The 15,317-nt window shown below is 33.4% G+C and overlaps 1 protein-coding gene across 4 annotated transcripts in view; it reads right to left on the bottom strand.

Moving 5' to 3' along the window:
• The window catches only part of DPYD (dihydropyrimidine dehydrogenase), an 844,474-nt gene that overhangs the window by 600,770 nt on the left and 228,387 nt on the right, over window positions 1–15,317 (bottom strand). For all 4 annotated transcript variants that reach the window (XM_054437947.2, XM_063652706.1, XM_063652704.1 and 1 more), the window contains 2 exons: window positions 15,064–15,260; window positions 7,448–7,529 (listed from right to left, as the gene is read on the bottom strand). In XM_054437947.2, coding sequence (XP_054293922.1) covers window positions 7,448–7,529; window positions 15,064–15,260 — 279 coding nt within the window. The remainder of the gene's footprint in view (window positions 1–7,447; window positions 7,530–15,063; window positions 15,261–15,317) is intronic.

Here is a 15,317-nt window from a genome sequence, read left to right as displayed (position 1 = left end):
CATCCCAGAGATTCTGGTACATTGTCTCTTTGTTCTCACTGGTTTCAAAGAACTTCCTGAGTTCTGCCTTAATTTCATTGTTTAACCAGGAGTCATATAGGAGCAAGTTGTTCAATTTCCAATTGCGTGGTTCTGAGTGAGTTTCTTAATCTTGAGTTCTAATTTGATTGTGCTGTGGCCTAAGAGACTGTTAGTTATTATTTCAGTTATTTTCCATTTGCTGAGGAGTGTTTTACTTCCAATTATGTGATTGATTTGAGAGTAAGTGCCATGTAACTTGAGAGTAAGTGCCATGTAACTTCAAGAGCGGAACTGAAGGAGATAGAGACACGAAAAACCCTTCAAAAAAAATGAATGAATCCGGGAGCTCTTTTTTTGAAAAAAAAAGAAAAAGAAAAAAAAAATATATATATATATATACACACACACCAATAGGTAGACTAATGAAGAAAAGAGAGAAGAATCAAATAGAAACAATAAAAAATGATAACGGGGATATTACCACTGAACCCACGGAAATACAAACAAGCATTGGAGAATATTATAAACATTTCTATGCAAATAAACTAGAAAGTATAGAAGAAATGGATAAATTCCTGGACACATACACCCTCCCAAGGCTGAACAAGGAAGAAGTTGAATCCCTGAATAGACCAATAACAAGTTCTGAAATTGAAGCAGTAATAAATAGCCTACCAACCAAAAAAAGCTCAGGGCCAGATGGATTTACAGCTGAATTCTACCAGAATTACAAATAGAAGCTGGTACCATTTCTTCTGAAACTATTTCAAACAATTGAAAACAAGGGACTTCTCCCTAACTCATTTTATCAGGCCAGCATCATCCTGATACCAAAACCTGGCAGAGATACAACAAAAAGAGAAAACTTCAGGCCAATATCCCTGATGAACATTGATGCAAAAATCCTCTATAAAATACTGGCAAATGAAATTCAGCAGCATATAAAAAGCTTATCCATCACAATCAAGTTGGCTTCATCCCTAGGTGCAAGGCTGGTTCAACATATGCAAATCAATAAATGTAACTCATCACATAAAGAGAAATAAAGAAAAAAACACATGATTATCTCAATAGATGCAGAAAAGCCCTTTGATAAAATTCAATATCCTTTCCCGTTAAAAAATTCTCAATAAATTAGGTCTCGATGAACATACCTCAAAATAATAAAAGCCATTTACAATAAACCCACAGCCAATATCATACCAAATGGGCAAAAGCTGGAAGCATTCCCCTTGAAAACTGGCACAAGACAAGGATATCCTCTCTCACCACTCCATTTCAACACAGTATTGGAAGTTCTGGCCAGGGCAGTCAGGCAAAAGACAGAAATAAAGAGTATTCAAATAGGAAGAGAGGAAGTCAAACTGCCTGTTTGCAGATGACATGATCCCACATCTAGAAAGCCCCATTGATCAGCCCAATAGATTAAGTTGATAAGCAACTTCGGCAAAGTCTCAGGATACAAAGTCAGTGTGCAAAAACTGCTAGCATTCCTATACATCAACAATAAGCAGAGAACCAAATCATGAATGAACTCCCATTCACAACTGCTACAAAGAGAATAAAATACCTAGGAATACAGCTAACAAGGAAAGTGAAAAACCTCTTCAAGAAGAACTACAAACCACTGCTCAAAGAAAACAGAGAGGGCACAAACAAATGGAAAAATACTCCATGCTCATGAATAAGAATAATTCATATGACAATAGGCATCCTGCCCAAAGCAATTTATAGATTCAATGCTATTCCCATTAAACTACCATTGACATTCTTCACAGAGTTAGAAAAAACTACTTTAAAATTCATATGGAACCAAAAAAGAGCCCATATAGCCAAGACAATCCTAAGCCAAAAGAACAAAGCTGGAGGCATCATGCTATCTGACTTCAAACTATACTATAAGGCTGCAGTAACCAAAACAGCATGGTACTGGAAAAAAAATAAACACATAGACCAATGGAACAGAACAGAGATCTCAGAAATAAGACCACACAATACAACCATCTGGTCTTTGACAAACCTGACAAAAACAAGCAATGGGGAAAGGATTCCCTATTTAATAAATGGTGCTGGGAAAGCTGGCTAGCCATATGCAGAAAATTGAAACTGGACCCCTTCCTTACACCTTATACAAAAATTAACTCAAGATAGATTAAAGACTTACATATAAAACCCAAAACTATAAAACTCGAGAAGAAAATCTAGGCAATACCATTCAGGATATAGGCACAGGCAAAGATTTCATCATGAAAACATCAAAAGCACCTGCACAAAAGAAAAAATTGACAGATGAGATTTAATTAAACAAAAGAGCTTCTGCACAGCAAAAGAAACTATCATCAGAGTGAACAGGCAACCTACAGAATGGGAGAAAATGTTTGCAATCTATCCATCTGACAAAGTCTAATATCCAGAATCTACAAGGAACTTAAACAAATTTACAAGAAAAAAACCAACCCCATTAAAAAGTGAACAAAGGAGGCCAGGCACGGTGGCTCATGTCTGTAATCCCAGCACTTTGGGAGGCTAAGGCAAGCGGATCATTTGAGATCAGGAGTTCAAAACCAGCATGGCCAACATGGTAAAATCTCATCTGTAATACAAATAAAAAAATTAGCCATGTGTGGTGGCGGCCACCTGTAATCCCAGCTACTTGGGACACTCGGGCAGGAGAACAGCTTGAACCCAGGAGGTAGAGGTTGAAGTGAGCCAAGATAGTGCCATTGCACTCCAGCCTGGGTAACAGAGCTAGACTCCATCCTCCATCTCAAACAAACAAACAAACAAAAAACTTAGGTAAAGGACATGAACAGACATTTCTCAAAATAAGACATTTATGCAGCCAACAAACAAACTTATGAAAAAAAGCTCAAAATCATTCAATCATTGGAGAAATGCAAATCAAACCCACAATGAGACACCATTTCACACCAGTCAGAATGGTGATTATTAAAAAGTCAAGAAACAACAGATGCTGGCAAGGCTGTGGAGAAACAGAAATGCTTTTACACTGTTAGTGGAATGTAAATTAGTTCAACCATGTGGAAGACAGTGTGGCGATTTCTCAAAGACACAGAACCAGAAATACCCAGTAATCCCATTTTTGGGTATATGCCCAAAGGAATATAAATCATTCTGTTATAAAGATACATGCATGTGTATGTTCACTGCAGCACTATTCACAATAGCAAAGACATGGAATCAACCAAAATGCCCATCAATAATACAGTGGATAAAGAAAATGTGGTACATATACACCATGGAATACTATGCAGCCATTAAAAAAATTAGATCATGTCCTTTGCAGGGACATGGACAGAGCTGGAAGTCATTATCCTCAGAAAACTAACACAGAAACGGAAAACCAAACACTGCATGATCTCACAAGTGGAAGCTGAACAATGAGAATACATGGACACAGGGAGGGGAACAACACACACTGGGGCCAGTTGAGTGGGGCAGGGACAGGGAGAGAATCAGGATAATTAGCTAATGCATGTGAGGCTTGATACCTAGGTGACGGGCTGATAGGTGCAGCAAACCACCATATCACACGTTTACCTATGTAACAAACCTACACGTCCTGCACATGCATCCTGGAACGTAAAATAAAATAAAATAAAACTAAATTTAAAAAAGAGACTAACAAATAAGAATAGCAGGGGAAAGCATTAATACATAGTCAGCAATTAATGAATAAGAAAACAAAACTTTGATAACTTTATTTTAAAGAAAATATTAACTAGATAGGAAAACACAAAGGAAATTTAGAGATGCAAGAGCAAATATAATCACAGGCACAGATGAGATATTTTTATTGTATACTGAAATAATAGACTTAAATTTTTGCTAATAAATTCAAAAACCTCAATGAAGCAGAAATTTTTCTAGAAATATATTGGCAAAATTGACATGAGAATAAAATCAGTGGAAAAAATTAATAGAAGATAAGAAGAAAAATGGTCATAGTTCTATTTCATAAGAGGGCTTGGAGTAGATGACAACTTCCAAATTTAGTAAAAAAGATGTCTCAAGATAATATTCTTACCAATGAGAAAATAATAAAATGCTTAGAAGTTTAATTTTATAAGGCTAACATAACTCTATTATCAAGGAATTGAACAATGAGAACACATGGACAAAGGAAGGGGAACATCACACTCTGGAGACTGCTGTGGGGTGGGGGGAGGGGGGAAGTATAGCATTAGGAGATATACCTAATGCTAAATGACGAGTTAATGGGTGCAGCACACCAGCATGGCACATGTATACATATGTAACTAACCTGCACATTGTGCACATGTACCCTAAAACTTAAAGTATAATAAGAAGAAAAAAATTCACAAAACAACAAATAAAAACAAAGCAAAACAAAACAAAAAGTCTTTGTACATTTAAAACTTGTAATGGTAACAATATTATTTGACTGTTCCCTGCTATATTTCTGGTTTTAATATCCATTACATAAATAAATGAATGCACAAGAAAAATTTTAAAAATACTAACCAATTGAATCTGAATTACATGTACAGAAATAAACATGATGCCAAAATTGATAAATTTTAGAAATTCAATGATTAGTATAATCCAACATATAAACTCAATGTAAGTATTTACAAAGCGGAATTGAAAAATTTAACACACTTTTTATTAACTTTCTAAATTAATAAAATGTATTCACGTAAGACTAGAAAAATATTTATTCAATATGATTAAAAATCCCATTTCAGAGACAAGAAAAAGAATTCCATGTATTATACCTCTTTATTTTTTAACATACTAGATATTGAAATTGTGGAAGAAAAATATAAATAATGTACAAATAACAAACAAAATTATCTTTATTCTATTGTAACATGATATTTGACTCGAAAAAATTAATCTTAGAACTAACAAGGACTGATTGGCTAATAAGTATAAGATAAATTGAAATTAAAATATTCAATAGGAAATGCAGCTAAAAAAAGATAGTTGGGAGTGAAGATAAAGAAACTGAACTGGGTTCTGCATATAATCAGGTCATGTTATTTGGATGATAATATGCTTATTAAACTACTAAGTATACAGGACTGGAGTTCAAAAGAAGGATGGTTCTACATGGTTCTAGTCCTGGCATACTACTTGGCAAAAATAAGTTCTGAACAATTATTTGTTGAGTAAATGAAACAAACCTATTTGGGAAGTAAAAGAAAAAGTAGAAGAATAAACAAGATAATGCTAGGTCATGAAAGTCAAAATACATACATACATATATAAGAGAACTTTTACATCATATGCTACACGGGAGTCAAACAGTACGAACCCATAAAAATAGTTCATTTCATTGCCAGGAAATTATTTTTGACTTTAAAATATATATTAGTTGAGAGAGACAAACAGAAGGCAAATTATAAAAAGAACCTCCGTGATGACTTTTCAAAAGGAGGTAATAAGCACAGACCACTCTGTCAAAATGTACCCACTTATGGCTAAAGTTCGTAAATCATAAAAGCTGCAAGAGTATCTCATCAAAGGATACAAATCCTCAAAGTGAAAAAGAGTCTCACTGCTATCTTTCCTCAGAATTGTATATACAGTTTATTGTTTACAAAGCAAATTTGAAAACATCATTTCCTTCACATTTTAAAACAGCTTGAGAGATGGACAAGACAGTACTGTTAGCTTTCTCTTTAATTTAGTTTCAATTTTTTTCCTCAATAATGTAACAGATTCACAGTTTAAAATTTAAATGTACAAAATGTTGAAAAAATTGTCCCACACCTTCTCAAAAGCAATCTGTTCTATCAGATTCTTATATCTTTCCGCGATATTCTTTGCATACATAAACAAATATTTTTATATTTTGTTCAAATATTAGTAGCATACTTTTTATTTGAGCAGATTTTGACCAATGTTCTAGATATTAATAGACTTTGCCAAAGATATCTGACAAAAAAATAAAAAGTGGCATGACTATAGCTAAGATATATTTCTTGGCACTCAGTATATTGCCTACTACTGCACCTTGATGAGTTTTCAAATAAGAGTAATGGGTATGCTCTAATTTATGCAATATATCTGGTCCTGTGAAAATTGAATGCAATTTTGCAATTTTATGTAAGATAAATGGAGAAATAAAGCCTAATTTCTTTTTTCATTTTTTATTAATACACAATAATTTTACATATTTATGGGGTATGTGGGATATTTTGATACATGCATAGAATGTGTAATGATCAAATCAGGATAATTAGGATATTCATCAAGATTTCCCATGTCTTTGTGTTGGGAACATTCATCTTCAATTCAGAATACCAAATCTAATAGTTGGAAATTTCAATAATCATTTCCATATTTAATGAGATTTAGACAAGAACTTGTATTCAAAATGAAAGACATTTTAAAACTTTTCAGAATATACTTTTGTAAAATAATAACCTCTAAATTATCTATTTTGAACATTGTAATTTTGAACATTAAGTTTTTATAAAGTTGCCAAAATCTATACTATGTGTTTTTATTCCCAGACATTTTGTTTAGTCATTACGTGTGAATGTTTCATCACCCGACCACTGTCAATTAAAATGTAATTATAAATATAAACCACAAAATATTGTTTTGAGTGTTTTCTCTTTTATTGATTCATTTTAAGTTTTACTGGTAAATGCAAAAGGTATGAGTAGTTTGTTAATCACTTTTCAAAGTATCTTCTGCATATACTTTCAGCATGTATTATGTAAATCACAGTACATTACTAATCTATTGTGTTATATCTATTATGAAAAATTAACATTTTTGAAACAAAAATAGCAATATGTTCAAGTGAAGAACTAGAGTATAATGCTCTTAACAGAAAAGAAGAGGAATATTTAAAGCTGTATGCTGAAAATAACGATGTGTCAAATTTTCAACCATCTCGAAAAGAATAACACAATATTTATTTAACAAAATAATAAAAAATACGAAGCTGTTGCTTTCTATCCCACTGATTTACTGCTTGTGTTGAGAAAGGATTATCACATTCACACTACTGACATGATGAATATAGTAAATAAAATAAATCTCCGTAAGAAATAATGTTCCAAATTGCGAAATACTAATGTTTCAGAGTGCACACAACTTGCATGAAAAAATGTGATTAAAGAAACCAAATCCTTCTATTAGCTGCACTGAACCCCTAAAGCAATTTAGGAATTTGTTTCTTACAGACAATTAATCACATGCAGGCATGCCAGATGAGAACTATTGATTGCCCTTTTCCAGGCTAGTGGCATTCAGACAGTAGACAGACAAATGCCCTAAGCAAGGGGAAGCATCTTTCTGCTTCCGCCTGGTGTAGCTTTTAATTGTTCTTTCCTAAAATGCGTGACATTTGCTGTTAATCTTTAGTGTAGCGCTTACTCCCTTTTTTTTGAGCAGTACACAGATAGGTGTTTTTTTCATTTACCTTTACACCAAGGTCCTTCATTAGCTCAATCTCAAAATTCACTACATCATATGGCAGCCGGAACTGAGGAATTTCAGAAGTACTGAAAAAAAAGGAGAAAGAAAAACAGGCATCAGTAGAAAAATGACCAATCTTTGACCAATCTTAAAAAAATGTAACATGTCTTTATGGATTAGTAGTAAATAAATATCTCTTCTAAGGATATTTATATATCACATAAGATATGCATGAGGACATCTACATTCTTATTGATATAAACATGTTATGTGGAGTGAAGATACAGTAGAAACTGATATAAAAATAACTAAATTACAGCAATAGAAAATGATAAATGTAAAACTGGCCAAAAGCAATTTCGATACTTTTAAGTTCAATAAAGTATTTGGTTGATTTATTTAATAATAATTCTATAAATTCCTAAGATAAATCTTAAAATCTATTAATAAAGCTAGATGGAGATCTAGATTTTAATATAGATGTACACATATATATATACACTAACATTCATATACATATTCTATAAATGTACTTCTAGCTTGTTGATATGCAAATGTGTAACTGTATTACCATACTGTTTAGAATATTACAAAATCAGTTCCATGTGATCTATAGAACATTTTTACAATAAATTAGTCTTCTGTGAAAGCAATGAGTATCCCAAAAGTTCAGTCTTTAAAAAACAATCATATTGTATATTAATGCCTATTGCCTGCATTTAAAAAAAAATGAGGCCTACAGCACTATTATTTTAGTAGTATAATAGAGTATTAAAAGTAAGCTAAAAACACTTTCCAATGTTTTTTTAACAATTAAAAAAGCTATGTATGTCCATGAATACACAGCAATCCATTCATTCATTCATTTGCTGAATCATTCATTCACCTACTCATTAAAAGTGAATAGTGCCAGGCACAGTGTTTACAAAGTGCCAGGTAAGTGTAAGCTGCAGTGATTTGATGGTGAATTTTACCAAATTCTCACTGTTAATAAGTTCTTTTTCTGATCAGGGAAGGAAACACAAAAGATAATTACATTTAGAATGTGGTACGCACAATAAGAGAAGTATATCCATCATATCTTTAATGTGTGTATATATATAAAATAGCAATTATATTTTATATATTATAGAGATTAATTTGTAAAATAAATAATTGTTGAAGATGAATCTTCTGGACCATCAATTGAAAAATTTTCCAAAGTGCAGCCTTTTCATTCTTTGATGACTTAAGAACTTGATTATGCAATTAATTTTTATATATCAATCAGCAAGACATCATGCTCAATACTATAGAAAATGCAAGGTACCCGTGGTGGCTCACGCTTGTAATTCCAGCACTTTGGGAGGCCAAGGCCGGCAGATCACGAGGTCAGGAGATCAAGACCATCCTGGCTAACACGGTGAAACCCCATCTCTACTAAAAATACAAAAAAATTAGCCGGGTGTAGTGGCGGGCGCCTGTAGTCCCAGCTACTCGGGAGGCTGAGGCAGGAGAATAGCGTGAACCCGGGAGGCGGAGCTTGCAGTGAGCCGAGATTGCGCCACTGCACTCCAGCCTGGGCGACAGAGCCAGACTCCGTCTCAAAAAAAAAAAAAAAAAAAACAACCAAACAAAAAAAAGAAAATACAAGGTATCAAACACCATAAAATCAAAGCTGTACACTAAAGGAGCTTCCCTCTAGTTAGAAACACAAGATTATGTTTAAGAATGAATTCAGGCATAGGGCAGGGATAAAAATCTCTTAAGCCGACTTGTGAACTCCAGCCACATTACCTCAAGGTAACAAGAATATGCCAGAATGCTCTGGGCACCAAGAAGGTTTTCCCTTCAAAGTCTAAGTAGAAAGAAACTTAACAGCTATGGACTGTATGTGGACACAAACAGACACACAGACTTGATAGACTTGGGGCTGCATGAGAGAGAGATTAAATATGGACTAAAATTGGGCACTGATGCAGATCCTCAAAAGGTTGAACAGGAAAGCAAAAGCAATGGACTATGAACAAAGAATTCCAGCCAAATAAACCAACTACAACAAGATGAGAATCTTAAATACATCCACATTGTGAAGCCGAGAACCTTCCAATGAGTCAGGCCTACTCTTGGATTTTTATGGGATGTAAGTAGAAGCACATGGAATAAAAGGAAAAAAAAAAATGGTGGGAGTGCAAGTCAGTGGTTCTGACTTAAGAAAAAAACTCTGAAAGAGCATGTTATAAAAAGCAGGGACAACTTTTCTGTTGGTCAGAAAAAAATAAAGGAAGGAACACCTAACCTAGCAGGAAGAAATCTGAGAAAGGAGGAAGGGGCAGCCACCACCCTTGTCAGTATAACTTTGAATGCAGATGTAGGCACCAGAGAAAATGGAAGCCAGGCTGCTGGGGTTCAGCAGCTCTGCTTAAAACCCCATGCTGCTCTGGAACCATTGTCACCAACACTTAGCACAGTGTTAAATGAATAAGTGTGAGAGAATCCATTTCCCAGCATCTCCTCAAGCAAATCAGAGAAATGTGAAATACTGAGAAATGTTAGATTTGGTTACAGTCAAGTAGGTAGGGGGTAGGTGGAAATTACTGATTGTGAAAAATGTGACGTTTTTATATTCACTAATGCATGAAGTCAGCAAATAGACAAAACACATACACACACACATAAGCAGAACAACATGACAAATGTAAAACACTAAATGTGAACAAGTGTTTCAAAAGAGGGAAGGCTTATTGCAGGATGAGATAAGTGGGTAGGGGAAATGTCTTAGGACTTTAAAATATCATCAGTGTATGATGGCTTCCACATTTTTCTTCTTAAATTCCAGACTTTTATGTTCACTTGGGTGTCTAACAGGTATCTCATATTTATCATGCCTAACAGTAAGCTTTGGTTCTTGCATCCCAACACTGGTCCTCAGACAATCCCATTTTATGAGTTGCTCAGGACCTAAACTCCATCATCACACACTATTTCCTTTCCAGCCCCACACCAAGCCCAGATGCAGGCAGTAAAGTAAAAGGGTGTGTTCTTTTTAGACAATTTAAAAACCATTATAAAACTTACTAAAATGAGCCTGTTTTGTCTTATTTTCATGAGCTAGTAATTCTAAATAATATCACTAATATCCTAAACAATGTCCTCTGCCAAAATAAAAAAATTCTCTGGTGAGTCTAAATTCTAAACAATAGCCATAGTTGCTATTGAGTTTTAGTAATATATATGTAAGCTTTCAATGATCCCATTTTTATTACCAACTCTTTAATAAACATTGTGTTCTACAGGAAAGTTAACTTGCAGAACTACAGTTAAATAGAGGCCATCAGCAACTGCTGATTCAGCTACAGGCATTCCTCATTCCAATTCCCCGTAGGCGACATATGCATCCACTCTTGTGATACTACAGATTCCAATATGTGAAAAGTTGATTTGGAATAGACAAAATGATAGCACATGAAGCAATATGAATTACTTCAATTCTGTCATTTTGTATGATCACATGAAATTTTTGTGTTTAAAATTGAAAATAGCTATATCCTTCATATTAAAATAATTTGTTTTAATCATTTTTTGTTTTACAGGAATAAATTTAAAAATAATTATTACTGGTTATTGTGTGATTCTTATTGAATCTTATTGTATAGACCAGAGGATAGCATGTTAAAAAAATCTATTCTGAGTATCTAGTATGCTAGGTATACCACTAATCCATCATTTTTTTAAAACTTCTTCCTTGCATTTATCATCACTTAACATATTCTATATTTGGTTTATTGTTCGTTTATTGTCTGTCTCCCCACGACTAAAATATAGGCCCCATGAGAAGGCACTTTGCCTTGTTTACTTTTATGCTCTAAATAGAGCCAGAAATAATGACCAGCACATAGTCAAGTGACTGATATATATATACTGAAGGAAGGAAGGGAGGGAAGGAGAAAGGGGAAAATACAGGTAGGTATCAGGTCGTGGAAGGGTTTTTATGCCAGGACAGATCCTTTATCTCTGAGGTTAGGAGGAGTTGTTGAAAGATTTCAAGTGGAAGAGTGACAGAATCACATTTGAAACTAAAGGAAGAATGAATTTGAAAAGACAAATCAGGAGGCCAAGATAACTGCTTGGAGGCTACTGCAGTGGTAAAGAAAGTGAGAGGTGGCCAGGCGCAGTGGCTCACGCCTGTAATCCCAGCCCTTTGGGAGGCCAAGGTGGGTAGATCGCTTGAGGTCAGGAGTTCAAAACCAGCCTGGCCAACATGATGAAATCCTGTCTTTATTAAAAATACAAAAATTAGCCAGGTGTGGTGGTACATGCCTGTAGTCCCAGCTACTTGGGAGGCGGAGGCAGAGAATCACTTGAATCCAGGAGGTGGAGGTTGCAGTGAGCTGAGATCTCACCACTGTACTCCAGCCTGGGTGACAGAGCCAGACTCTTTCAAAAAAAAATAAAGAAAGAAAGAAAAAAAAAGGAAACCGAGAGATAAAGGATATCAGAGGACATTTTTTTAGAGTGTTCATAAAGTGGAATTGCCAGGATATTAAAGAGTAGCCCAGATAATCCCCATTTTGGTGATGCCATCCTCTGAGATGGCAAACTCAGGAAGAGAAGCAACATTGATCATTGATATGAAGTTTATACAGAGATGACCAGGATTTGAATGTATAAATCTGTTGCTCAGAATGGAGAAAGAGGTCAGGGAAGATATGGATTTTTAAGTAATTTGCATGTAGGTGGTAATTGAAACCATGAGAGTAAATGAGATTACTCTGAAGACTGCATGGTGAGAAAGGAGATAAAAGGACAGAAGACAGAATTTAATAGGAATGATTGTTTTCCAAGTCTGCTGTGCTTAGGAAACAAACTTTTCTTCTATCTGTGCTCCTGTAACAATCTAAGGCTTTGAAAAAAAATTTCTTGTAATCCTAAGTCCTTTAGTACAGTCAGTGGAATGTCAGACAACATGAAAAAAATCTTTCTTCTATTTTCATGTTTCTTTCATGTGATGAAATATATCTATAACAACTTTCCATTCTTTTTAAAGCACAATTCTCATACTCTGACAGAGGTATGCTGCAGTTTATTACTATAGAGATAATAGACTTAAATTTGTAATACATCACACATTCTCAAAATATTTCCTATTGCTATAACTAGTTCACCTAGACCCCATTTCTCTTTATTGTCAATCAACAAGAAAAACAATAGGCCTAATGAAAACAATATAAAATTTGAAAGAGGTAAAGCAAAGGGCAGCATTGGCCTCACTATCCTAACAATAACATCATAATCCTTATATATTAATTTATAAGAGAAAAATCAGAACGTATATATGTGCAAACATTCTTGAAAATCTATTAACACTATTTTGTTTACCTTTCTTATAATATCAAGCCCTTTTAACCCTGTTAAACTCGTGTCCTAAAAAAAGAAGCCACTGTTAGAGGAAAGCAAAACTACTGATTATTTTATAAATTTGTTGCAACGTTAAAAATAATTGATGTGTTCAATGCAATAGAGATTAAATCCTAGATATTTTTCACTGACTCCAGTGATTTCTTAAAAAGTGGTTGTGATACTAATTCACCAGAGATAAAAGAATCTGTTTGGATGCAAAGGAGAAGGAAAGATAAAACTTGACATTACCTCTTTAAGCAATTGATTTCAAATACAAAGCTAATTTAATCCTTTTTAGCCACTTTCAAGATACAAGAGAATGAGAGGCAGCCATAAGTAGAAAACAAAGTAACAGGAAAGTTTTGTGGTTATAATTCCGGCTAAATTCCAGCATCGGTTTTTATAATCCTGTAACAGTGACACAGAATGCGTCTACCATGGGACAGTACAAATGAGATTGATTAAATATTTCATATTGTCTCTACATACTGAAAAGATTCAAAGGCAAAAGAAAGAATTTAACAACTTTAAAAGAAAAACCACCATGTTTGGTCTGGATCCAGAGAACTCTGTCTCACTAAAAAATGTTCAGCAAATAAATTTAAAAAACCAAGTTTAGTACTAATTCATATGAATTACAAACATCTATCCTGCATTTGAGTTAAAAAAGAGATAGGCTAACAACAGTAATCTACCAAAATTGGCAATACATAGTAAGTTATAAACAGGGTAGGTTCCATTTTAGGCTTTTTGTGAAAATGCAATCAAGTGGCAAACAGATTTTTCCTAGTTTACCAGGGTACACAATTAAGTTCATATTTTAAAAATTAACTGAGATATTCACTGATGTGCATAACTGAAAACAACATACAATGCTTATAGATAGATATATTGTCAATAGATCATGTTTTTTCTAATTAATAAAGCTGTGGTAAATGCCATTAAAATGATATTCTAAATCTTTCCAGCGAAACAATATATAGGACATTTTACTTTCCAGAAAAATAAATTCATAAAATATATGTAATGTCTTGGAATTCATAGTAGTGGAACATCAGTACAGAAGATTAATTATTTCTTAACAATCAGGTTATTTATGTTTCATATCCACACTAAAGGGTCTTCCTAAAATGTGATATTTTTGCTTGACGATTCAGTCAAGTAAGATTATATTAATGATAGCTTATACATCAATATTTATGTTAATAAATATATCAACATATTTATAGCAATGCTACAAATAATTGATAATTGATAATTTTATATTATCTTGGGCTTAGCATATTGTTGTTTGAGTAATATTGAAATTTATACATTTATTAACATATATTCACAGGTGCCAAAAAACATAAGAAACTTCACAAATTTTAGTGACAACTTTGATTAAATTTATCCTCTGTGATTACTGGGTATGATTAATTTATTTGTTACACATAGGGCAGTAGCCACAACAAATTTAAATGTTAAGCATAGAAACAGATATTCCAAATGGATACATTTTGTAATCCATGATTTTTTTGATAATATACATAGAGAAAATAAAAATCAATTGAGTAATATTATTCAGTTACCAACCAAATTCTTTATTTTGTATAAAATGTTTTAAGCAATATCTATTCCCTAATCATAATAAATTTTATTTCTTTATGATAATGAAATATGCGTCCAGTATAGAGTTTTATTTTCAATATATATTCCCATTTCCATGTATAAATTTTCATGGGAATAATATGATCATGTGATTTTAAAAATGTATATTTAAATACATTTCTAGTACATGCTGACAAAATTTTAATCAAAAGACTTAAGAAATTTTAAATTGAAAATATGTAAGACAACATATCTATGTAGACAACACAATGAATAGTCCAATATTCCATGGATCTCGGTTTTCCCCATCACTAATATCCATGATTTTCAGTTATATCTCCATTAAAGGAAATATTCACAGGGCTAAAACCATTTTTCATATGATTGGTTCTTATAATCAAAAAATAATTTGCAGAGATTTCTCTTAAATTCACAGAATTAGAGAGAAAATTTCTTAAATAAATATTGCTTCAAGCCAACTGCAAATTTTAAAGTGAATAATGTAATCAAAATTTGAACATTTGGAAAAAGAACATTTAAAATACCATCTGTGAGCCTGAAGTTTCTATATGATTATGAACCAACAATATTCATAATTGTTTTGCACCATCATTTCTGACACTATAAACATGAAATAAATGTAGGCATTACCTTAAACCACCAACATATTCTTGTTTTTCAAATATAGTGATGTCAGAGTACCCCAATCGAGCCAAAAAGGAAGCACAACTTATACTTGCAGGCCCAGCACCAAAAAGAGCAATCTTTGCAGAATAGGCTTCAGACATTTTTTCTGGGGGAGGCAGGAAAGGATTTCTGATCTGTGGGATACTCATTGCTTTGAATACCTATGGAGAAATCAATTGCCATGGTTAAAATTTTGAAACTAGCTTACATCCTCAAAC

The sequence above is a fragment of the Pongo pygmaeus genome, chromosome 1 (genome assembly GCF_028885625.2).
Source record: "Pongo pygmaeus isolate AG05252 chromosome 1, NHGRI_mPonPyg2-v2.0_pri, whole genome shotgun sequence".
Lineage (NCBI taxonomy): Eukaryota > Metazoa > Chordata > Mammalia > Primates > Hominidae > Pongo > Pongo pygmaeus.
Note: the sequence above shows the minus strand (reverse complement) of the source record. Positions and strands in the feature narration are given on the sequence as shown.